This window comes from Mus pahari, chromosome 15 (genome assembly GCF_900095145.1).
Source record: "Mus pahari chromosome 15, PAHARI_EIJ_v1.1, whole genome shotgun sequence".
Taxonomy (NCBI): Eukaryota; Metazoa; Chordata; class Mammalia; order Rodentia; family Muridae; genus Mus; species Mus pahari.
Window position 1 is genome coordinate 38,115,582 of NC_034604.1, and position 27,203 is coordinate 38,142,784.

The 27,203-nt window shown below is 40.2% G+C and overlaps 1 protein-coding gene across 1 annotated transcript in view; it reads left to right on the forward strand.

Moving 5' to 3' along the window:
• The window catches only part of Stk32a (serine/threonine kinase 32A), a 119,516-nt gene that overhangs the window by 18,517 nt on the left and 73,796 nt on the right, over positions 1–27,203 (forward strand). Inside the window, exons 3-4 of the mRNA XM_021214821.1 lie at positions 15,933–15,988; positions 16,931–17,082. Of these exons, the coding sequence (XP_021070480.1) occupies positions 15,933–15,988; positions 16,931–17,082 (208 nt within the window). The remainder of the gene's footprint in view (positions 1–15,932; positions 15,989–16,930; positions 17,083–27,203) is intronic.

A 27,203-nucleotide genomic window follows, 5' to 3' on the forward strand; every position in this document is an offset into this window, starting at 1 on the left:
GTGCACTAAACAACCATTCAGGTCCTTCTGCCTTATGCCCCTAGTAACTCTTCCTCCCTCTGTACCCACGAATGAGGGTATCACTTTGCTCAGGTCATTACTACAATGTGCATCAGAATCTCATTATTTTCAGTTGTCAAATAATATTTTGTTTTACTGAGGTATTAGTCATCTTTGCTTACTTTTTTTTTGCTGTAGACTCCTGTGCTATTTACTTAAACTATTGCGATCACACTGCTATAGACATTTGTATACAAGTATTTATTGAGTTTCTCTTTTTAAACTTTGGTGTATGTTTTTAGGAGCAATGTTGCTCAAAGAAAACTCTTACAATTCAGCTGTACAAGGCAATTAATATGGGGACTGCATGTGCCCATACAGGAGAATGAAAAATGATGCTTGTATTCCTTGATGATATTGTCCATGAAAAAATTCCTGTAGTGAGCTAATAGCTGGAGTAAGGACTGTGCCTGAGCCTGCAGCCTGTACATCATGATATTTTTTTATTAATTCAGAAGGAGTAGGTACTCTAAAGACCAGATATTAACATGGATATACCATATTAATTTCATTCAGCATATCTTGTATACAGCAAACTTCAGTGGTCAGTAGATTGTGAGGGAAACACACAGTAGAAACACAATCTCCTCTTAGGGCTAGAATTGGTACCAGCGACATACCTTGCTCCCATCAATATCTTAGTATGGCTGAGTAACTCTCTAATGCTTTCTGAGAGTAAATGAATAATTCTAGCTCCTCCGCATGCTCTAGGAATTTGTTACTGGAGTTATTATTAGCCAATATCTTTCTGCCACATAACATTTGCCATTCTACCTGTATTTTGAGAGAGTTACCGGAAGTACATGCTCTTATCTAAAGTAAAGAGCTTGGATTTTGGAGTCACTCTTTACATAAATTTTCTTAACACTGATGTATCACAGAGCTGATGGTTTATAAGAAGAGAAATCCATTGTCTCAAGTCCATGTAAGACAGAGGTAGGCAATCAAGGTGTTGACAAGGTCAAACTCCCTTTCCATTCTCTGGTTTTGCTTCTCCCAGACTCTCCAAGGGTCTAGTAGACCAGAGTTCTGTGTCTTGAGGCAGGGTAACTCCAAATATATCTGTGTCCTTATACAACTATCTTTACACTGTGTTTATATATGTATGGAATTTTCTCTCTACAGGGAAGGATGCTAATATTGGGTTGGGGCCATCTCTATTTCATTATGACACCATCTAAATTGAGCTGAGCATATTTGTTATGAAAATCATTACCAAATAAGATCATATTATCCACGTGTCAAGGGTTAGGGCATAACTCTTTAGGAGAAACTCAAAATTTATAATCAATTAGTTTGATTATAAATTTCAGCTCTCACAAACTCTAAGACCTTGAGTATTTTATCTGATTTTTTAAGTAAAAATTAATGCAGATTACATAAAATAATGCAAGATAGCTAGCACATTGTTCCACAAACTAAAGGTTCCAATGTGGTAGTAGATAAGGTTGTCATTAGCTCTGCACACAGTCCTATGTTTACAGTTTTACTTTAGGATTCTGTCTTAGAGAAGAGCATCATTTATTTACAGGAGATCTGATTCTTAGCTCAGGATCAATAATATTTTTTCAAGGACCTCAATAAGACATACAAGCTAAGTTTGTTCTGTGAATTCTCTTCTTTTTTAATCTGGAGAAACAATTCATGGTCTCATCAAAGGCATCCATGTTGTATTGCCAAATTTAAGAATGAGTTTGCACTCATATGTAGAAGTTCATGTTCATGGGAGAGAAGTTGTATAGGGGACCTTCAATCTAGATGGTTTAGGGCTAACTTGGAAACAAAGATTGCCATCAGAAGGGAGAGGGATCAGTGCGTATAACAGCAGATCTCATAACATAGGTATCTTTTCAAGCAGTCTCTTCTTAATCATATTAGTCATTATGAGGAAATGATCAGCCACACTAAAGTGAGGAGCAGGGATCTGAAACTCTGAGAGAAGAACAAGTACACACTCAGACAATTAGAAACTGAAACGGGGCATTAGGGATACACATTTACATATGAGAATTTCAGACACTTGTAAAAGGGTCTAACATGACCTGTAGAAACTCAAGCAAAGTTACAAGGAGAAAGAGGAAAAACAACTTAAGGGAAACTCTATTATCTAAAAGCAACAGGGAGAAAAGGTAGGTAGAATAGCCAGAAAGTAAAAACTACTTTTGGGAATCTTTAAGCATAAATGGAAAAATTCAAAGATGATTAAGAAGACAAATTTAGGGAAGTTCGTTAGAACAATGAGAAAACAGAGATAGGAAATAAAAAGTAAATCTCAGAACATTTAAGGGCAGCGTAATAAGAATTGTAGTTTCTAAAGTTTCTGAGGTGAGGAAATGGTATACAAGTGTGTAATTCCAGAGCATGAAGGGCTAAGACAGGAGGGTGCTGAGTTCAGAGCCAAACTGGGCTACAGAGTGAGATCAAGGTTCGAAATAATATGGAACAACAGCAGCTACAAAGTACAGAGCAGGGGGGGGGGAAGCTGGAGCAGAGCGAAGAGGGGGCCAATACTGTAACTGACAAAAATGATCCTGGAATTGGCATCACAGGCCTAGGTCATCGTGAAACTTGAAAATAGTCGACAGAAATATATGTTTAGGTTCTAGAGAAGAAAAATTTTGGTCCAATGAACTAGTCATGAAAATAGTGGTTGACTTCTTAGTAATGACATTAAAAGTTGTCAAAGTAGGAGAACAGTGCTTTCAAGTTCTGAAGGAAAAATGCAGTATTCAATAGTGACATTAAACACAGAGCCAAATTATCAGTGAGCAAATGAGATGCGTCTTTACAACATTTTGAAATGGTATCTGTATACAATTTTATTTTTCTTATAAAGATGCTGTGGGATATGTTTATTCAAAAAAACAGGACAGCCCTAGGGTACAGGTGAAGGACAGACAGCTCAGGAGGACACCTACCCAGCAAAGGAAATGAGCTGACTGGAACAGGTCAAAGGACTCTTGGGGAACTTCTATAAAGATGTCATCATGACTGATGCCACTGAACTCAAACATAGGTATTAGACAGCTAAGTTTAGAAATGAAGAGAGGGAAAAAACACACAGGCAAGTAAGGACATGTGTGGACAAGACAATTAAATCCTCCAGGGAAAATGATAAGCATGCAGTGATGACTTACACCATAGGAACCGGGGATCACAACAGGGGAATCCTGGTTTACTGCATGACACTGATGTGGCATGCCTTTATGCAGTAGGAAGAAGGGAAGTAAGGGTTATGATGTAGCTGACATGAGGCAGGTGGATACAGACATATTGGAAAGATGGGAGCGTGCTGTTTAAACCCAAGAGTGAGCACATGAGGCTACCCCACACCCACTGTCTTTGAAGTCCAGTAACTAATTCGCAACACTGAAAAGAAAATGGACACTAATAGTATACTGTTTTAAGATTTGAAGGGGCCTATCCATGTAGAATAGCTGCTTCTGTGTGGGAAAGACTAGGAGAGAGAACAATGGGTGCCATTACTTATATTTTACAGAAGAAAACCTGTAGAAATATTTGATTATTCAAGCACTCTATAAGTACAAGTGAGTATAAAGACTTAATAAACAAAGAGAATACAACTGGAAAGAAATAAATAGATCAAAACATGAGTGAGAGTTCTCTTTGATAGTTTTATTTTATGTTTCTGCTGTATTGTATTTTTTATAACTTTAACATTTTAAATAAAAATTAAACTTCATTGTAAACAATAAATTGGAAGCTTAGAAAATCCAGACATATTTTTACAGTATCTTGTAAGTAGGGGCTATAGAAACCTACTGCAACCCTTGCTGAATCAAATCATTTTTACCTTTTATCAAAGCGTTAAATCCTAGTGAAAAGCTAAGAAATTCAACAACCGTGCTTTACTGTTTTCCTACATTTCTGAAGGCCCACAGTACCACTCAAACTGAACTTACAGCAGACTGCTGTTATATGCTTTCTGCTTTTTTTTGGTCTGTCCATCTGTACATCCATCAGTCTGTCCATCAGTCCCTCTGTCTGACTGTCTGTCCATCATCTATCTGTTCTAGTTTCATTCAGTTTCTATGACAGAGCAGTTTAGGTAAGGAAAGGGCTTCTTATAGCTTGTAGGTTACGTAGTCCATCCCTGAAGGAAGTCGAGGCACGATTTAAAGCAGAAACCATGGAGGAATGCTGCTTGCTGCCTTGCTCACGGGCTTGTGCTTCACTGGCTTGCTTATGCAGCTCAGTATCTCCTGTCCAGCACCCCCAACAATGGGCTGAGCCCTCCAACATCAATTAATCATCAAGGTAATCCCTAATAGATATGCGTTGATAAAGGTAATTACTCAGTTGAGACTCTTTTCAGGTGATAGTAAGTTATGTCAAGTTGACAGTTAATGATATCTCGGACACTATCATCTTTCTTCATATATTACCTATCAATCTATCATCTGTTAATCATATTGCCCTTTCATCATCATTCTCTCCTATCCATCTATCTATCTATCTATCTATCTATCTATCTATCTATCTATCTATCTATCTATATCTGTTTATCTATCTATACATTTATTAATCATCTATCTTCTCCTTCCAGAAAGGTTAGTGAATTTCAATGATACATGTGCTATAGAGAAATAAAATCATGAAAACGAACAAGGTGTTTTTCAGACTGCTCAATCTACTCTTGTGTATCTCTGCCTCCTTCCTCTTGGGGAGCACAGGTTTCCTGAGGACATGACTGAGTCCATCTTGCCTTGCCTTTCCCTATCGGTGCTTACAGAGTCCCAGGCACCCAGATGCTCACTGAAGGCTTGCTGATTTGACTCTCCAGCACAGCTGTGGGCTTCTGGGGGCGTGATTTCAGCTTCTTTCCTGTCTTACTGTGACTGTCCTAAAAGGCAGTAAGCAAGCGCTTCTTGTTAAGTGATTCCATTTGAGATGCAACGCAGCAGATGAGACACTCATTGGATTCAGGCAGAACTGTACAATGGACCTGAAGAATTATCTTCTTAAGTGCTATCTCAAATCTGTCCGGACCTATTCTTCGTTCCTCAGCTGACCATGCAGCGTCCATTCTTACAAGAAAATGGGCTGATTCTATCTCTGTTTGGCAGGCTGTGATTTAATTTTGGTGCCTTTCTGTTGCCATAGTGAAACACACTTACTCCTGTTCAAAGATCATGCAGCTCTGACAAAGAAATTATCATCTGATTCTCCTGTTAATTATCCTCCGTTGCTGTAGAGGCCCACCGAGGGTCTCTCTTAGGAGAGCTGGTGTTTATGAAGTAGATGGAGAAAAAAAAATGGCAGCTCTCAACACTATTTGGATATAATGCAAAGCTCAAGGCTTTAAGATAAAAATTCAGTATCTGCAAAGAAATATGAACTGGCAATAGTACTAGGAAAACATCCACATGGAGAATTCTGTTACTATCCACCTCACGAGGACGTCATAACACGTTCTCGTTTTATTGTGTGTGTGTTCGCTCATGCATACATATGCATGTATGTCACACAAGGCCAGAGGACAACTTGTAGGGGTGGGTTCTCTCCTTCCATCATCTGGGTTCTAGAGATTGAACTCAGGTTGTTAGGTTTGGTGGCAGGTACTTTTACCTGCTGAGACATCTTGCTGTTCCCAAGGGGTCTTTTAACTTGGTCCACATGATGGCTATAGCTTATGTTACCTGGGCTTTATAATAAGTTTAGAAGCTGGACTATGTGTGATCAGAATCTTACCGAGGAAAAAAGTGAGATGGAGAGACATTAAATACTGTGCTTAATATTGTTAACTCTAAAGAGTAGCATAGCCAAAATCCAAACTTTGAGCCCCACAGCTGTGCTAATGTATTCTGGATCTCAGGCTCATTATAATGTTGAAACGATGGAGCTTGGATCCATATAAAATTGGACTGAAGTCTCAGCCCCAGTATTGGGGGATTTAATTTTGGGGGTGTTGCCTTAGTTAGGGTTTCATTGCTGTGAAGAGACACCATGACCAAGGTAATACTTAGAAGGATAACATTTCATTGGGGCTGGCTTACAGGTTCAGATGTTCAGTTCATTATCATGGCAGGAGCATGGCAATGTCCAGGCAGGCATGGGATAGGAGCTGAGAGTTCTGCATCTTATTCTGAAAGCAAACAGGAGAAGACTGGCTTCCAAGGAATTAGGATGAATATCTTAAAGCCCATGCCCACAATGACACACTTCCTCCAACAAGGCCACACCTCCTAATAGTGCCACTTCCTGGGCCAAGCATATTCAAACCATCACAGCTGCATATGACATATACATCTACAAAACACTAATAACGTTACCACTTCACAGTATTTGGGAAAGGATTATATAAAATAGTATTTGTAAAGATGTCTGGATGATGCACACATATGTATATTTTAAAAGGTACAAATATAATGGATATAACCCAAGACACGGCATGCTGGAGGCAGCATAGACATTTTATCAATTTGTCATGTGCAAAACCATAAATTTGCTAGAGATTCAAGGATGGGATAAGGGTGGAAACAGAGATCTAAGGCAATCAGTTTAGTCACTTGTCCCTTAATGATTTCTTCTCCTAGGGATTTGGGTCACTTTGTAAGTGGATTCTTCCTGCCTTTCTTTGCTTTGTCTGCGGTTAAACTCCCCCCTTTTCTTGGAAAGCCCAGGTGAAACATTGCTTTTCTTAGAAGACTTTTAGTCTTTTCAACTAAGAAGAACTTTTTTCCCCATCTTAGAAATCTTATCTGTTTTACTGTATAGAATAATGTTCTTAAATAAATCTATGCAGATTTGTGCTAGGCAGGTTCTATCAGAAACTCTGGACTCTCAAGCATCCCCAAGGAGATAAGGCACTTATAATTAGTGGAGAAAGAGAGACACTTCCCTGACCCCCTCCCCACTAGTTGCTGCCCATAGCCTGTTCAGGGAGCTCCAGAAACTGAGCATTCCTGAGTCCTCTACACTTATGCAGCTTCCTTTGTGTGGCAGCTGCTTCTTGATGTAACCCTAAGTTATTCCTTGGCTCACCAGGCTAGACTTGCCTAGGATTGTTTCTTGGTTGTCATCTGTGTCCTGCTGAGACTCAACAACTATTTTTGTTCATGTCTCTGAAGAAAAAGGGGATACCGCAAGTTTGCATCCTTTTGCCTGGGACTCTTTCTGATACGTCAATTGTTGTGGTTCAAATGGGTCCCTAATTTTCATGTTGGAAACTAAATACCAAGATCAGCATGTTGATAGTATTTGGAGTGGAGCTTTTAGGATATATTTGGGACTGGATAAGGTCATCAAGATGACAACATGACAAGGCTGGTAGCTTTATAGGAAAATGAAGAGAAGACATGCTCAAGAGATATATGCTCAAGAAGAGGAGGCAATAGGAGCTGGCACATAGATCCTTTGTCTCGCCACGTGATCCTGTCTGACATGTTATAATGCAACAGAAGCCTAACCATGTAGCCTGCTCTAGAGCATCCCAGCCTCTGAATCATGAGGTGAACTAAACTGTGGGTTATTTTTTTTCCCTTAATACATCTCCAGTCTCAGAAATTTTGTATAGCAATAAACCAAGCAAAAGCTGTAAGAAGGACCTGGACACTTAGAGCAGCCCCTTGAGGGGACTTCAGTGGATTTCCCTGGAGATGCTCAAGGTCTTTGCTTCACTCTGACTTTTCTAGAACACTCACATCAGCATTACTTTGAAGCATATTTAGTATTAAGTTTAAAAGTTAACATTTGGGTAGGTGTGGCAAATTCCTGTCATCCCAGTACTTGGGAAGATCAGGATGCAAGACCACATTGAGAAGGATGCCAGCTTATGTTACATGAGACTCTGAATAAACAAAACAAATAGATAAATAAAATTAGAATTAGTGAAAAAAATATTGGAAGTATCTGAATGAAAAGCAAAATTTGACCTTTCTAAATATGAAGCCCAACGTTTCAGTGCTATGCCATATCCTGGTTTGTTCTGTTGAACTGAGGACCCTTTCCTTCTGTTTTTATTTTCTGGACATCAATGACAGAGAGAGAGGAAAGATACATTTCCAGGTCAAGAAACTCAGTATAAGGATATAGAATAGAATGGCTTGATTTGTCATCTAACATCTAAACCAGGTTTCTAGCTAGGGAAGTGGAATGGAATGATTGACAGTCCTGAGTGACTGTAAGTAGTTTAAGCAACTTGGCTTCCATGATGGCACCCATCAAAATGTCAAATACTCAAGAAAAGTGGGAACAGATATAAACGGTGTGGGAAGTCAGGCCTTGGCACACTCTATGGCCTATTCAATTTCATATGCAAAGAAAAGATAGATACATGTTTAATGGAAGGCAGCAGAGAATGGGGCTGAAGGGTAGCTGTGGAGTCCACTTGAATCCTCCCTCTAGTACTTTGCTACTCTGGCCTGGGGAAAATTACTTAATTTCTCTGCTGCAGTTGGCCCATCTTTAAAAACGAATAGCAATTATAGTAGCACTGTTCTGTAGAAGTGGCAGAATGTTGGAATAATTATGGCACACGCTTAGAATAGCGATGGGTATCCTTTGCATAGGGCTGGATATTGACTATGATTAATGACTTCCTCATGCCATAAGGCTGAGAGTTCCAGCGGGTAGACACCCTTCTCAGGGCCTAGTGCAGTGCTCACAGCTGCTGCCAGTAATAACTGTATCTTCATTGAGCATAAGTGAAGGTTAGTGAGCATTGTCTTTGCTGACCTCTAGCATACTTTGGCCTTTTGCTCTCCTGGGAAGTAAAATAAAAATAAAGGAGTTCACAGGCTAGAGAGATGACGTGAACCACTGAGCAATTATGATTTTCATGTTGAATTGACTTTGTCTTTAGTGAGCACAGAACCTGGACCCATGGACTGGAAGGGTACATGTACATGGTGACATTCTCACATCCTCCCAACCAGAATAAGTGAATTATTTTTAAAATGGTTACTTATAAGCACATCTCTGTATTTTTTTAAAAAAGCTTTAAATTTAAAATATAAAAGCATGCTTTTAAAAATAACTTTGAAATAAAACAAACTCAGAAGGGCCAAAGAAAAAGATTGATACATTTGACAATATAAAAATTTAAGACCTCCATTATTTAAATAAATTCAAATGGGTAACCAAGAAAATTTGACCTGGTATTTTAAAGTGAATTAATTTACATAAGTGTAAGAGCACGTGCAAGTCAAAATGACCAACAAGGAATTCAAAATTCAAAATATGTGAATAAGCAGTATGAATATATATATATATATATATATATATATATATATATATATCCATCCAGCCTCACTCATTACAGAGATAAAGTGCATCAATACATTCACTTTTTTTTTTATCTCATCATGTCACGGCAATTATATATAGTTGTGTTGGCAAGTTAAAAATTACCTCCTCATTCTGACTAATTTAATGTCAACTTGACCCAGAATAGGCATCGGAAAAGGGGAGGTTCAACTGAGAAAAAGCCTACATGAGATTTTTCTGTGAGCAAGCCTATAGTGTACTTTTTTTCAAATTAATGATTGATGTGAGACAGCCCAGTCCATTGTGGGTGTGTCCATTCCTAGGCTGGTGGTCCTGCTTCTATAAGAAAGCAGGCTGATCAAGACAAGGAGAGAAAAGTAGTAGACAGCACTTCTCCATGGCCTCTGCATCTGCTTCCACTCCAGGTTCCTGCTTCCTTGAATTTCTGTCCTGATGTCCTTCAATAATGAGCAGTGATGTAGAAGAATAAGTGAAATAAACCCATTCCTCCACGAGTTACTTTTTGTCATGGTCTTTCATTATAGATATAGGAGTCTTAGCTAAGACACTCCTGTAAGTGACTGATATGAAGGGGAGTTGGTGCAGTATCTTTGGAAGGCTACTGATGATATCTTCGCATCAGAAAGCTAGCATACATTTGGCTAGCATTTCTCTTCCCATAAAGTAAGCATACTAACATACACAAAAGCCCAGTAAGGATATCTGGGGTAGTATTATTGTTAGTATGTAATTAATACACCTTTCAGTACTCATCGGTGATTTCAGTATTTTGAAACAGTGGAAGGAAAACGAGTAGGGTGTTGTATGAATGGATAGACACGGTGAAGTTACTAGAAAATTTACTCCTGTCCCAGTGATAGTGTGCTGTCCCTCTGCCAGAAAGGAACCCACACATGACGAGAAAAACCCTTCAAGGACACCCTAGCATTTGTAACAGTGGTTGCATTGTGGGAACAGAATGGAAACTTTGGAAACAAGGGCCACTTTCCATTGAATAATTGCAGTTTTAAAAGCGATTGTCATTTTCAGATTTCAGTGAGCCAGACACTCCACTTCTGGCTTACAGTGTCTCATCTTGGAAGCTTCGTGCCTGTTGGGTTTAATTAGCTCCATTTTACAGATGGGACATTGTGATTTGGAAAGATTGAGTAACTTGTCCAGGGTCACACAGCTGGTGTCCTTGTTCCACCATCAATAGGAAGATTTACATAAGCAGTTTGTGGGACTTGGTTCTCAATAGACTCACATATGTTCACGATTTGCTGCTTCCGAAGGCTGGAATCAAGGTTTTCAAATATTGTTATCTCAAAATAGAATGAAGAAGATGCATTGCTTCGCTTTCTAGAATGTCCTTCTGCCAAGCCCTGATGTCAGGGCTTTCTTTCACATTCTGGAAGGGGGTGGTCCCCTTTTCTTCCTTCAACAGTATTAGTTTCACAAAAAGTTGAGATAAGGGGGTTGAGTAAGAGATGTACAGGAACTGATAACACTATCAGCAATGTGTCTTAAAGCCAGCAAGGTTCTGTTTAGAGAAAAACTTGGGGAGCATAATTTGATCCAAAAACATTTCTAAATGAAAGGGAAAGTTCCACGTCGGTCTTCCCGGTACTCCAGTTGGAGTGGGTAGATGTGTACAAACTTTATGAAAACGAGGAAGACAGTTAAGAGTCTGGGTCCAGAATCAGAAAGGCAATCACTGTATGTCTATAAAACTACAATTCTGAGTTTGTCTCTTATGGTATTGTGTCATGTACCATTTGTGGTATTGGCTTGGTTGTATTTTCATGTTAGCTTTCCAACTCCCTGGCGATTGTGCTGTTTAGGACTTGGAGTGCTGGAGGAGTAGAATTAGAGCTTGTTTTGTTGTCACTTTATTTTAAAATGTGCATGGGTGTTTGCCTGCATGTACATCTGTGTACCACGTGCATGCCTGATACCCATAGAGGTACCCATGAAGACATCAGATCCCCTTCACCTGGAGTTACAGAAGGTTGTGAGCCACCATGTGGGTGCTGGGCATTAAACCTGATCCTCTGGAAGAACAGCAGATGCTCTTAACCATTGAGCCATCTCTGCAGCCATCCCAATCACTTCTGATCAGCCACCGTCTTTCTCCCCAAGCCATATTCCAGGAAGGAGGAGGGGCCTTAGGTGGCCTGGCATGAGAGTAGAGTCTGTTCTCCTTTTCACTGGTGAGACATAAGATGTGTTTTCTAACTTTAAGATTCTTTTCCCTTAGACTCTTCTGAGAACTGACATTTGGAAAGGTACATTAAATTAGGCAGTTTTGCCAATAGAGTTATCAGGAATCCTGACATGTAATCATTTATTATTTTTGCTTAATGCTTAAAATGATTTAGAAAAAGACATGGCTCCTGAAATAGATTAATGTCACAAAGAGACATCATACTTTCCAGGTACTTGCTGTGTGCTTATTAGAGATTAGAGATGCTGCAAGACTCCTGGGCTAGGCTGCCAGAGGAAAAAGTCATAGTGAGTGGCTGGATTTGCTCAATATAACATCTTGGACTTGCAAATAAATCCTGGTTAATTTCCTTTAACGTGACAATGGTAAATAATGTATTCCTGAGATTTGTGTTCTGAGTGTAAAGAGTCATTAGTTTGCCTACGTCAATTTGTAATTTGAAAGAAAATTAGCAATTTGCTAATTATTTTCATGACAGCTCAAGGTAAGGCATACACCAAAAATTGCATACTTACCCAAGTGTGTAAAATAAATATTTCAGAAGTGATATTATTATACTCATATCCCACTTGAGTAGTTTCTGGTACTTTCTATTCTATTTTATTTATAAAAAGGTAATGTTTCTTATGGATGTCAAACCTATTTTTTAACTTATTAATGGAACTTCACTAACAGCAAACTGTTCCCTGAAATGACCCAGTGTTCACATTATTCGTATTTATCAGACTCGGTTGTTTGAGGGTTAGTTTGATTTATTTGCTGGGAGCCAAACTTGTGTAAATCACTATGTTGGACTCCACGGGGACCACAGAGAGTTATAGCTTCACCTGCCTCAGTGGGTAAAATTCTAAGGCTTCAGAGATAGCAGTGTGAGTGAAATCACATGCAGTCTGCCCTGGGGGCACATATTGTGATCAGCCTGAAGAATACAACAGCTTTAGGAACGCCTTCTAGGGAAAGATCTTTTCTCACCTAGTCAATGTTTACAGGAGGGTATATGGAGAAACTGAGGCTGTTTTTCCTATCACATCGTGTTACAATTTGGGGTCCAAATCTAGGACTGACCATTTGTAAAATGCAAATGATTTCATGCGATTAAGTGGATGTTGTGCTAGGAAAAGAGGAGGTTCAGACGTGACGATGAAGCTATTATAAAAATGTTTGAACTTCAGAAAACCCAGAGACCTCCAGGAAGCCTTGACAATCTCTTTTCCCCTTCATGAGCAAATGGACTAATTGTTGCCGATAAAGACAGAAAATAGGTCTTTAAGGGTTGAGAGAAGGCTGGACAGAATGCTCAGTGCATAAGAAAGACTGACCAACCGAGTTGGATACCTGGAGTACACATTTTAGAAAGAGAACTGAATCCTTAAATCTTATTCCTCATATGCATTTATGCACTATACCCTGATACTTTCCCCATAAATAACTGAATGCAAATTTTCTTCCAAAGAGATAAGAGATCCTTTCTATTGTTTCATGCTATTTCCTTAGGAAGTCCTTTGAATCTCTCATTTAGAATTTGCATGTCAAAATCCTTATTTCAAAACAAAGAAATACGTTTCTTAAGGTCATCAGGGCAAGAAATCAAACATTGCCACTGGCCAGAGAATATCTGAACTTTGTTCTCAGGAGAAGTTATTTCATGGGCTTGAACCTGAAAGGCCATGTGTGCTTATACTGGGTAATTCTTTCCATCATGAGACACTGTAGGCACAAAAGAGCATGCACAGATCATCTCGGCTGCAAAGCCCACTTCAGCGGACTCTTGTACACATCCCTGCTTGTAGGTTGCAGATGAGCTAATGCTGCGAACTTTTGGATGTAAAATTTTATGACTTGGGGAAACTGAAATTATTTAGGTCCAAGAGAGTGAAGTTGGGACAAAATAAGCAAGCAGAAATAGAAGTTGAAAGCACAGCAGCTTCACAGGAAGTCATGTGCTCCCCCAGGGTCTATAGGCAAATCCAGGTTCAGTGTTCTGTTTTTTCTTAGATATTTTCTTTATTTACATTTCAAATGTTATCCCCTTTCCTAGTTTCCTCTATGAAAATCCCCTTTCCATTTCCCCCTCCCCCTGCTCCCCAGCCCACCCACTCCCATTCTTGGTCCTGGGATTCCCCTATACTGGGGCATAGAGCCTTCGCAGGACCAAGGGCCTCTCCTCCCATTGATGACTGACTAGGCCACCCTCTGGTACATATACAGCTAGAGCCACAAGTTCCACCATGTGTTTTCTTTGATTGGTGGTATAGTTCCAAGGAGCTCTAGGGGTTAGTTCATATTGATGTTCCTTCTATGGAGTTTACTCCCCTTCAGCTCCCTGGGTATTTCTCTGGCTCCTTCATTGGGGACCTTGTGCTCCATCCAATGGATGACTGTGAGCATCCACTTCTGTATTTGCCAGGCACTGGCAGAGCCTCGCAGGAGACAGCTATATTGGAACAAAATACCCATAGAGAGAGTTACAGAGACAAAATTCTGAGCAAAGCCTGAAGGAACGACCATCCAGAAACTGCCCCACTTGGGGATCCACCCCATAAACAACCACCAAACCCAGACACTAGGCAGATGCCAAGAGGAGCATGTTCAGTGTTCTCAGAGACAGACCTGCTGCCTCTGTCCTTCCCAGGACTCAGCACCCATGTTTCTATTTATTATTCACTATGAGCATGTATCTCAAAACACCTCTTTTTAAAAAAAACAATATCACCAGACTACAGGCTTCTCAAAGATTGTATTTACACATTCTCTTTTTTTGAATTTTTATTAGGTATTTACTTCATTTACATTTTAAATGCTATCCCCCAAGTCCACTATAGCATGCCCCCCTGCTCCCCTACCCACCCACTCCCCCTTCTTGGCTCTGGTGTGCCCCTGTCCTGGGGCATATAAAGTTTGCAAGAACAAGGAGCCTCTCTCCACAATGATGGCTGACTAGGCCATCTTCTGCTACATATGCAGCTAGAGACACGAGCTCTGGGGTTGCTGGTTAGTTCATATTGTTGTTCCAACTATAGGGTTGCAGACCTCTTCAACTCCTTGGGTACTTTCTCTAGCTCCTCCATTGGGGGCCCTGTGTTCCATCCGATAGCTGATTGTGAGCATCCACTTTTGCCAGGCACTAGCATAGCCTCACAAGAGACAGCTATATCAGGCTCCTTTCAGCAAAATCTTGCTGGTGTATGCAATAGTGACTGCGTTTGGTGGCTGATTATGGGATGGACCCCTGGGTGGGGCAGTTTTTGGATGGTCCATCCTTTCGTCTCAGCTCCAAACTTTGTCTCTGTAACCCCTTCCATGGGAGTTTTGTTCCCAATTCTAAGAAGGGGCGAAGTGTCCACATTTTGGTCTTCTTCTTGAGTTTCATGTGTTTTACAAATTGTATCTTGGGTATTCTAGGTTTCAGGGCTAATATCCACTTATCAGAGAGTGCATATCATGTGAGTTATTTTGTGATTGGGTTACCTCACTCAGGATGATACCCTCCAGATCCATCCATTTGCCGAGGAATTTCATAAATTCATTGTTTTTAATAGCTGAGTAGTACTCCATTGTGTAAATGTACCACATTTTCTGTATCCATTCCTCTGTTGAAGGACATCGTGGTTCTTTCCAGCTTCTGGCTATTATAAATAAGGCTGCTATGAACATAGTGGAGCATGTGTTCTTATTACCAGTTGGAACATCTTCTGGATATATGCCCAGGAGAGGTATTGTTGGATCCTCCGGTAGTACTATGTCCAATTTTCTGATGAACCGCCAGACTGATTTCCAGAGTGGTTTTACAAGCTTGCAGTCGCACCAACAATGGAGGAGTGTTCCTCTTTCTCCACATCCTCGCCAGCATCTGCTGTCACCTGAATTTTTTATCTTAGCCATTCTGACTGGTGTGAGGTGGAATCTCAAGGTTGTTTTGATTTGCATTTCCCTGATGATTAAGGATGTTGAACATTTTTTGAGTTGTTTCTCAGCCATTCGATATTCCTCAGTTGAGAATTCTTTCTTTAGTTCTGTGCCCCATTTTTTAATGGGGTTATTTGGTTTTCTGGAGTCCATCTTCTTGAGTTCTTCATATATAATGGGTATTAGTCCCCTATCTGATTTAGGATTGGTAAAGATCCTTTCCCAATCTCTTGGTGGACTTTTTGTCTTATTGACAGTGTCTTTTGCCTTACAAAAGCTTTGTAGTTTTATGAGGCCCCATTTCACATTCTTAATACTATTTAAACTCTATGGTTACATGGGATTAGTGGCTGATAAATCATTTTCTATGAATAAATTGGTACTTTAACATAGTTTGGTGTGTTAGTTTAGACAAGGTACTTCAATTTAGCCCAATGCTTGTTTCTTCAATTAACTGTTAAAAAGTAGTTAATAATAACTCTGGATATTTCTTCATTCTTTTGCTTTACAGTCAACTTTGACCACTTTGAAATTTTGCGAGCCATTGGGAGGGGAAGTTTTGGGAAGGTAAGAACTGAATTGTCCAGCTTCTGGCAGAGATGTGGGTCACAGAGGATGGGGGAAGGGTGTGATTCCTGAGGTGCTGGGGTGACAAAGACATATAGCTCAGAAATGTTTCAGAATGTTCTTTTACGAAGCTGTCCTCACCATGCAGTGAAAGTCAGATGCAAGATGAACAAAATGTGGTTTTAGGACCATCTTGTTCAAGTCAAATCTTCCTTCTATGAGGAGAGCAGGGGAGTTTCTCTTTACCCTAAAGAAGGTTAAGATTTCAGCTTCTTTTGCAAATTCTCCAGTAAGAGTCATATTAGTATGAGGCTTTTTCCACCCCATGGAAGAAAGAAGCCTTTTAATTTCTATATTTTCCCCAATTTTCCATTTCCAAAATTTTATTTTGGAAAATACACACAGTCCAGCTTCCAGTAAGAACACTTAGTGTTCACTCTATTAGTTTCTTTGTGGAGACATACTTTAAGATAAAATAATGACTTCATATTAAATTTGCATGTTATTTTGATGAGTACTATATAGACCTCTAAAAGAACTATAAGCCGTGGACAGTTGTGTAGCTGACTTCTCAGGTTTAGTCTTCCCTGTTACATCACCCATGCTGGGAAAGAGTCCCTCTGCCTAGTGCTTTTCATCTTTCCTTTTGGATCACATCCATTGTAACCACTTAAAGGAGGATCAAGGATTCTATTTGTTATAAGGAGAGTCTTAACATGGAAGCAGATTTAAATGTTGTTTTGAAGATTCCAGGAGCAGAAGCAGGCAAGCTACTATGGGAAACTAGACATATAAGTTTTGATGCACTAAATACATGGAGAAACAAAATGAAGTCTTTTCCCCAAGTGGAGTAAGAACTTTAAAGCCACTCTGCCACGCTGAAGAACACAGCTCGCCTGTGTCTCTTAGCCACACCTGTCCTCCTCCCTGTTCACCCATCAGGTCTGCATTGTGCGGAAGAATGACACCAAGAAGATGTATGCCATGAAGTACATGAACAAACAGAAGTGTGTGGAACGGAATGAAGTGAGGAATGTCTTCAAGGAACTCCAGATTATGCAGGGCCTGGAGCACCCTTTCCTGGTGAATCTGTGGTAAGTGCTCTGGCCGCACCTCTGAGTCCACACTCCTGTATCCGTCTGCAGGCACAGTTACACCAATGGCATCATGAGCGCTTGATGAACATTGGTCAGTCCTCATTATGGTTTGCCTTAATGGATTGTGTTAATTGGTGTTTAATTGGTGTTAAAATGAGAGAGAAAAAAGTTCATTTTATTTTGTTGCTGTGCTGGGAATCAAACTCAGGACCTTGGACATCCTAGTTGACCACTCCTCCGAACTGTTTTTTATATATGTGTGTGTGTGTGTGTGTGTTTGTGTGTGTGTGTGTGTAATGTATAAGTGTAGTGTGTGTTTGTGTGCATATGCATGCACACATGCATGGTGTTAAGTGTATATGTGTGTGTGCAAGTGTGTGTGCAATTGTACTAGTGTGAAGGTCATTGGACAACTTTGGGTTTGTCTGCTTTTTCCATTTTATTTGAAATACAGTCTCTTGTTAATTCTAGGGATTCTCCTGTCTCCACCTCCCATCTGACATGCTGGGATTGCAGATGTGTGCAGATGTATTAAGCTTTATGTGGGTTATAGGAATCCAAATTTCCACTTTCGTGCACACTTAGAGAGCAAGCACTTTATCTACTAAGTCACCTCAGCACAAACTCTTTATTTTCCCCCCTGTTTATCAGGAATAAATATTCCCCCTGCCCCTGCCCTTGAGGTTAGTTGTTGTTCAAGAATTTTAATTACATGAGCCAATAAGGAATACATTCAGATCTGTTATCTTTAATCAGCATAGATTTTTCCAATAAATTGAGGGGCAGAAACTTTGGGTGTCAAAAAAAATGGACTCCCTGTTTAACATGAAGCTTATCTTTGGGGCTTGTCGAAAATACTTTCTCCTTAAGATAAACGGGAACGGGCTGGTTTGTCTGAGACATATTCTGGAAGTGGGTATATATTTTCTTATTTTATTATATATTGCCAGTGATTTGGTTAGGTCAGGTGCTTCCTTCCTCAGCCAATAGGTTTAAACGGAACTAACACAGTAGTGGCTACACATTAGCTTTCTGGGATCAGGACTCAGAGCCATTACCACAATCTGGGGCTTAGAACACATGAGAAGTCTCTAATGTTTATTACCTTCCAGCGCTTTTCAGTGCGTTGAGAGTTTTATGTTTCTCTCTCATTTTACTGCACATGTAATGCATCTATTACGTTAAGAGCTGGATCTTAAAGTTAACTCAGTGTGACTGTTATTTAAATATGCATGCCAAGTAGCTCTAACTTGCCAGCAGGAGCAAAGAGAATGAAAGCCTTTATCCAGAGAATACTAATGGAAAAATAATTGAGATTTCGCTAGGTATTTGAGCACATCCTTTTGGAAGCACTGAGGCACAAAGCCTCCCTCCATCCGTCTTTACCTAACACAGTCCCCTCAATCTGCAATATCTTAGATGCTTCTCAGTTGAAAAGAAGATGGCTCTGTGTGACTTGGAAATAGATCTATTATAATTTGTGCACTCCTCCGACCTCCTAAGAGTCTAATTTTGGTACAGCCTCGGTGTATCAGTATTTTAGAGTGGTCTATTCAGAAGGCTGCCATGGAAGATGCTAAAATGGATGCAGTAGCTTTCTCTTGCTTAGCAATCATCATATCCTCTCTTCTCTCTCCACCCTGAAAATGACAAGGTGCTGTCACTTCACGGCCTCCCTTTGTTCAAAGTCGTATTTTTCCTCCTTAAAAAGCTCAGCCAACTCATTTTCCCTTTTTAGAGCCAAGAACTCTTCGTAAGGACACACCGAGAGTTTTTCACTTCTGTGCTTTGTCTCTTCTTGCTATGTGGGCACAGGCAAGGAGACCTGGGTGTGGGGATGGAAGAAATGTAAAACGTTCAGAAGTTCTGTCATTCCAGACCACCGTCTTCACTGTGCGCGTAGAGCTGGCCACGGTGTGACAGACGTGCCTTAACCATGGTTCTCAACCTTCCTAATGGTGCAACCCCTTAGTGCAGTTCCTCATATTGTGGTGATGCCCAAGCATAAAATTATTTTGTCGCTACTTATAACCGTAATGTTCCAACTGTTACGACTCATCCTGTAAATAGCTGACATGTAGGATATCTCATATGTGACCCCCTACAAAAGGGTCATTTAAGCCCCCAAAGGGTCATGAGCCCTAAGTTGAGTAATACTGTGCTATGACATGTCCCCTGTTCCTTTGTTATTCTCACTGAAGCTCACAGTGGGCCCTCTCCATTGCTGGAAAAGAAAGCAAAGGAAGCCACACCTCTACCATACACAGTGCAGAGAACACCTGGAGGTGGGATATTCTTGAAAGTAAAGCAGAAACGACTTTTACATTATTTTGTATTCATTGCCAACACTGTGTGTGTGTGTGTGTGTGTGTGTGTGTGTGTGTGGATTTTCATCATTTTGTTCCCCCACTCTTTTCTCTCCTTCCTCCTCTTCATTCCCTGGGACTTTCTTTTTCCCAGTTAGTGCCCTGTCTGTTTTCATCTCCCTTTTGTATGTTTGCATCCCATGGAACTTAATTAAGATTGCTTGTGTGAGCATAGGTGGGGGCATTATTTAAAGGGGCCTAGGCAACTTATCAGGGTCTACCCCATGGAAAAAAAGCCATATCACATTCCCAAGCTACCATTCTCTTCTATAGTTCTTTGTGATAAGTGGCGACTCATGATGAGATATTGACAGGGCTTGTCCAGATAAACACAGCCAGAATGAATCCATGACTGTAGCATCTACAATCTACATCCCTCTAGACAAGGTTCCTTTTTTTTTTTTTCTTTTGTAACATACCTCTCATCCTCCAGCTCTCCCATTCTTTCCACCCTCTCTTCTACAATGTCCCCTGAGTTTGGAGCCCGTGATATAGAGATATCTCCTTTAGGGCTGAGCTCTCTACAGTCCCTTGCCCCTGGCATTTTGACCAGTTTTAGTCTCTACATTAACCATTGGGGAATAGAGCAAGGCTCCTCTGCGTTAAGAACTGAGAGAAGCACTAATCCATGGATATAAACAAGAGTAGTCAGAAGGCAGCTAGACTACTTGTTTCCTTAGAAAAACAGTAATTAAAAAAGATGTCTTCAGCAGTAGAGTCTTAACATCAAACTCTAGTGGGCCTCCAGGTCAATAGCAGTAGACTGTATTGTTTGGGGGTACTTAGGGCACCTCCCTAATCAGCAATGTATAAGGAGGAACCCCACACCTAGAACTCAGTGTTTTGTTTAATATCCCATGGCTTCTAGTAAGAGCATTATCACCCTGTGTAGCATGCCTTCATTTAAAGTCATTTTTTTTGAAGCTGTATTTTTAATAAGCTTATGAGATAGGTTTCCATATGGTTTTTGCACATACCCCAGCCTTAGTTATTTCTCTACAAATCTCCTTTGGCACATCTCACTAATGTCTTCCCCACTCAAACTTCTCCACTTCTACTTCTGCTCTTTCTACCTTCATGTCATCCTGTCCCCCTTCCCTTGAGTTCTGCTCCACTACCCACAGGCTCAGAGCAGAACCCAGCTTATTTATTCTTTCTCTCTACAGTGCTTTCTGTCCTAACAAGGTACAGCCGTTTGAAGTGAATTTTCTTTTTCTTTCTTTCTTTTTTTTTTTTGTTACAAAGCTTTAATGATGAATGATCTGTCATTTTTAAGTCACATTGTCAGAAGACATAGTTACAGCAAACAGGTAGTTTCAGCAGATAAAAAGGATTACCCAGCCTATAGGCTCTTGCAACTCTTTGTTAGCAATTTTTCTTCCTTGTTCCATGCAGGTTTGATATTTTAAACACACCAGTCACTAGCAGTCCAGTGTGGATGCTTGATTCCAAAGCATCATGGGAAGTGTCTTTACTTGTTCTTTATTAGAGTTGGTTTTGATTTCCCCCCTTCATTCTGCAAATCAAACACAAGTTAATTTAATAGTCACAAAATATTGTATATAAGTCAGGTTTATGTTCTGGCTTAACTATTAGGTTCAATTTGACATCTCCCAAGCTTTGGAGATGTAACCAGTTCAAAACCCTTGCCCATTTCTCCAACTCTGCTTTGCCGTGATGCCTTTTCTGCCTAAATTGCATTAAATAATCTTCTAACGATAGATCTAGCTTCAGGGGTTGTACTGAGCAAACTTCACTTACTGAGAAAAATAACAAAATTTCTGTTCAGCACTCTTTGCTTTAATGTTAAGAAGTATGAATGTATAGATACATATGTGTGTGCACATATATCTCTGTCATGTGTATACGTATAAATACATACATATATGCTTGCATATGTGTGTGTATATATATATATATATATATATGCATATATATGCTTGGATCTTTCTGCTTATTGCCACCAATTTAAAAGCAGAAAAAGAAACCCATAGACAAATGAAAAATCCTTAAAGTCTTAACCCCTTGAAGCAGCCATACTTAATATGTCCATATGTGCTTTTTAGCAAAATATTTGCATATAGTTTTCTGGTTTTTTCATGCACGAGTCCCATTCTTTCCATCATTAGTATGAACTTCTATTGAGAACCAGAACCAAGCTATAGTTTAGGTGGTCATATATATGTGGAAGGTACAGGTTTTTGAATCTTGGACAAAAAAACCCCAGTAATTTTAGCCTATGTCTCAAGTGCCACACAGACACATTTTAAAATCATTCATTATTGAATTGATCTGAATTTCAAATTTAACTGGCTAGAGAGTACTCTTATTTATTAGGTCTGCCAATCCTACTTGTAACACAGGCCCACAGTAAGAGGATATGGTGATGAGAAAGAATGGACAGAGCTCGTATCTGCACACTATTACTATAAATAGGCAAACACAGATGGAAAGATAAACTATGAGGAAGGCAGGAAAGGATTTAGTAAAATGCCCTACTTGTGGGTACCTCTTCTATAGGGAGAAAAGTTTACCCAAGGTGTCAGGGAGGAACAATATTTGAATTAACATTTAACCTTGTCAGCCTTACCTGGACCCAATCAGGAAGAATCTTCAGATATAGGGCATATTATCAAGTGAAAGCTGCCAGACAGGGCTGGCATCCAGGAAAAGTAAATACAATCTTCCTGTGAGTCCTTCCCTGAGGGCTGTTACCCAAGCCCTGGCAACCCATAGTCAGAAAACAAATAGACCTGCAGTAGCTTCCCCAGGTGGCTTTTGTTAATTGAGATTAAGCTTGCAGCTGGAAGGCACTCTGGGGCCTCTCTCCCTCCTTGCTTGGGTCCCTGGGCCCTGTAAACAGAACAGGCTCACACGTGTGGTTTTAATAAATTAGAGGCTGGTGGCTCTGTTTTAAGTGGAGACCACCTGTACCTGGAGCATGGCATGAGGTCCTTGGAGACAGCTGAGCATACAGCCCTGCCAATGGCTGCCTGGAGACTTCTCCCATGATCTTCACTCAGCTTTGTGGCTTCCCAGTCTGAGATCTCAGTAACTAACAGAGTTCCTCTGAATGACAGACATCCTATCACTTTAGTTTTGATATATGTTAGAGTCTTTATTTATCCTAATGAACTCAGTTGAGAGGGATTGGTAGTTCCAGTCTACACCCGGAGAACCTGAGGGGTTTCCCCAGGAGATCTACAGAGCAGCTGTAAGAACTGGGCTCACGTCTGATAACCTGACCTCAAGTCTGCCTTCTTTCCATCTCAGACCATTCCCTGCAGATCTCTTGCTTGCAAAATATGCGAGGCAGCAGAATTAATTTCGTTCATTATCTTTCAGGAATATAACAAGGCAGGCTTTCTCGCTTTTCTGTCTCCTTCTGCAAGTCTTCTAACAGTGCCTAGCACACAGCAAGTGATCAAGAAATACCTGTTCAGCGAGTGCATGAATAAATAAGTTAGTGGTGAGACCAGGTTATTGGCTCCTGGTTGATTGATCTTGTCCCTACCACAGCAATACAACCATTGTGCTCTCTCAAACCAACATCCACTCCAGCTTTTAGCTGGGCATAGGGTCTGAGGGACTTGAGCTTCCATTCCTGCCCTGCCATTTGGTAACTTAATTAGGCTAGTTTGCTTGGCTTCTCTATACATGATTGAGATTAATAGCAATACTCATCTAGATGGCTACAAATGGTCAAAACATGTATCTAAAATACTGTACAAAGTAGTTGTTTAGTAAGTCATGTCTTTAAGCAATTGAGTGGAAATCCTCATGGAAGTAGAATGACTCTCTGTCCCTATTACCAGACAGTTTATTTCTCATGACCCTATAGACTGGGCTGAGATTTCTTTTGGTTTGAGAGGACTTATTTGAAGCTGTCTAAGATAGGAGAGTAAGTCATCCAAAATAATCCTCCTAGTTCTTGATAAGTGGGACTAGTAGTCTCTGCTGCTGTCTTCTCAACATGAAGATATGGGGTGTTGTCCCAAAGCAATGGAAGGATCCTCAACAGCAAGAAAGGATGCACTCCATGAGAAACACATTTCCAGCCTCTGTCTACATTATGTCTTCTATTCTCTAATTGGCCAAAGTGAATCATGAGATCATGATCAGATTGAAGCAGGTTCTACTTTGATGAGGGTCCTGGGAAAGTCAGAATCTCAGAAGGTCAGAGGAACCACTATAACTTAGAAACAGTTTACCACATGTACCGGCTGGTTTTGTGTGTCAACTGGACACAGGCTGGAGTTATCACAGAGGAAGGACCTTCAGTTGGGGAAATGCCTCCATGAGATCCAGCTGTAAGGCATTTTCTCAATTAGTGATCAAGGGGGGAGGTCCCCTTGTAGGTGGTGCCATCTCTGGACTGGTAGTCTGGGGTTCTATNAGAGAGCAGGCTGAGAAAGCCAGGGGAGGCAAGCTAGTAAAGAACATCCCTCCATGGCCTTTTCATCAGCTCCTGCTTCCTGACCTGCTTGAGTTCCAGTCCTGACTTCCTTGGTGATGAATAGCAGTATGGAAGTGTAAGCTGAATAAACCCTTTCCTCCCCAATTTGCTTCTTGATCATGATGTTTGTGCAGGAATAGAAACCCTGACTAAGAAACCACAATACATGGAATATTCTTAAGGTGTTGACGAGAGTAAATGATCACATAAATGGTAGAGATTCTTACTCATCGTAGGACTGGAAACTACAAGAGGTAACCAAGTGCTCCTAGCCATGAAAGTCTTAGAGAAAGAATGTCTTTGCAGTAACTCTTCTTCGAGGAGACTGTACCCACACTCAGATGTTTTACTGTATGCGATTCTTCTGAGAAGCCCACACCCATGCTCTCAAATGTACCTGACTTACTTCTGAGTACTCTATCTGTGCCCTTATTCATAAGCCTATATTAAAATATCCTAAACTCCAACTTGGCCTCATTGAAATGACTGCTTGGGCATGACCCTGAGACACATAGATGACACTGGAGGGCAGTCTCTGAAGAACTTAGCAGAGACACAGTATTATTGGGTGGCCCGTGTGCAGTAATTGTACCATATGTACTTGATGATGGGCTGCCTCATGAGCTAATGAGACATTAGTCTTATAGACTAGCTGGGTCTTCATAACACATGCATCACCTCTCCATTTTCTTGTTCTATTAGGAAAGTTCATTTTTTTGTAGAAATCAGCACACAGACATTAAAAAAAATACTCAGCTAAAAGGAAACTCACCAGGCCCATGAGATATAACTCAGATGAAGAAATAGAGCTGAATAGCAGGAACAAAGACCATTCCAGGAATCCAGGTACAGGGCCGAATGCGCAAACCCTTGAGGCTGTCTGGCCCAGATGAGTCAGCTCCAACTGATTTCCTAACCTTGTGTCAACCGCTCAAGAATCAAAGTCCTAGGGGAAAGTCTAATTGACTCTGCTTAGAAAAACAGGCCTGCCCCTTGGCTAAAAGGCAGAGGAGGAATGACTCCGGGTTTGTTGGCCAGAGCAACTTGGATGACAATCTCACTTACTGAGATGGGAGATCAGAGGAGGAACAAATTCAATTTAGGGTTTCTGCTCAGTTATCTGACTACAGTTATTAGGTAGGGAGGAAATCTGGCATTCATTGGAGAAGCTCGGATGCCAGGGAGTAGTCAGACAAACCCTGAATGTGCAGAGCATTGGCTAGGGGTTGCGTTTCAGGGACTGGAAGGAAGCATCTTTGCAGAGAGTGCAGGTGGGCCATAGGGCTAAGGATTAAAGGTTCTGAGTGCTCCACTGTTCTCATAGACAACGGAGCTTCGGGAAACTAAAGCAGAGAGTGAACCACACTGCAGGTCCATGTGTTATCTTCCCAGTCGCCGCTACGCACATGTGGGTGTCTCCTCTCAGATCCACGGATGAATTCACTACCCTGACACAGCCGTACTCTGTGGCTTCATACTTCATTTGCAGCGATGTAATTTTGGCATTATGTTAGCTTTAACTGGATCTTATCAATTTTATATAAATTTTTAAAACTACCAGTATTTATTTTGGGTATTATTGAACCCATAGGTTATTTAAGGAGAATTTAGAGCATATTGAAATAGTAAATCTTTTAATTTATATGTTATATATTTTTTATTTAGAGAGCCCTTGATTTGTTTTTTTCCCTCTTGTTTCTGATTTTTATTTATTTGTTTATTTATTTTTATTATTTTCTTTATTTACATTTCAAATGCTATCCCAAAAGTTCCCTATACCCCCCCCTGCCCCTGCTCCCCTACCCACCCACTTGTTTCTGATTTTAACATAGACCCTGATGTGGAGGACTATTTTACTTGTTTTTCAGTTTTAGTCTTAAGTACTTGATGTTTTTGATAATGCTATATTTTTTTATTAAATTTGTTTTTTATAGTAGTCTGTTGCTTGCATATTAAAATAAAATTAATACTAACAATATTTCCCCCAATCGTGCTGAACATCGTAGGTACCTCCCTGGTGGGTTTTCATTATTTACAGCCATGTCATGGGATAATGGTGGCAATCTCATTTCTCCCTCTCTGCTCTCCTTCCTTTGTTTCTGTGCAGAGGGAGAAAAGATGAACACACAGTGGTTCTGGGCAAGCTGGTCTCTTCTGAGTTCCTAGAAGCAGGTTTTCAGTATTCTAATATGCCATTTGATATATTCTGTAGGGTATCTATAGACATAGTCAGGATAAGGAAATTCCCTTACCTGTTCTAGACTGTATTAATTTTAAATTGAATGGGCACTATGGGCTATCAAGTACCTTATTTTTAAATTGGGATCATTTCTACTACATAGTGAAGTAAATTGATTTGTAAATCATAAAACAACCTCCAGTCCCCCAAATTAACTGTGTTTGGTCACATTCCATTCTTCTTTTACATTTCTATAAAATCGCTGGTCACTATGTGATTCGTTGACTGGTTTGCTTTTATATTTTTCACGTTATGTGTATATTACTTTTATTTATAAATCTCTGTTTTACTTGGTATACATTTTGAGATATGGATAAATAGGTGTGTTCAAAGATGACAAGGCAGTGAGAGGAAAGAATTGCCAATTAAGGGCAGAAGGAGAATGATTGACAAGTGGAATCCTACTGGATATGAGTGGGTTATTCCCTAACACTAGCCCACTAACACTAGCCCACTAACACTAGCCCACTAACACTAGCCCACTTTAGCTTAGGGTTTAAGCAGAAGGTACAGGTGAGTGGTATAGCTGGATGTTGAAGGTGCAAGTGAGTGGATTAGCCTTAGGTTGAAGATGGAGGTGAAAAGGAAGCTTGGTGTAGAGAGCAGGATGCCTCTTTCTCTGTACTAGGAGAAAACGCAGAATGTGAAGCACATCAGTGTGGAGAGGGGCATATGAGGATGTAAGATTCATGTTATTGACTCTGCTTAGCCCATTAAATTAGAAATTAGAAATTGTAAATTAGAAAGGGTGTAGAAATTTTATGGAGAGAAGCTGAGAAACAAGGAAAAAAATACAAGAATTTTAAAATTAGAATAGTATTTTCTAAGGATCTATTTAAATTTTATGTTTATAAATTTAAAGTGAATCAATCATGATTTGGTGATTTTTTTTTTTTTTTTTTTACATAGGTTGCACGTATTGGCAAAGGTAGGGCAGTGGTGGGTGCATGTCTTTAATCTCATCACTTGGAGGCAGAGTTGGGTGGATCTGTGAATTTGAGGCCAGCCTGATCAACAGACAGAGATAGACATAGAGACAGAATCAGAGAGGATATAT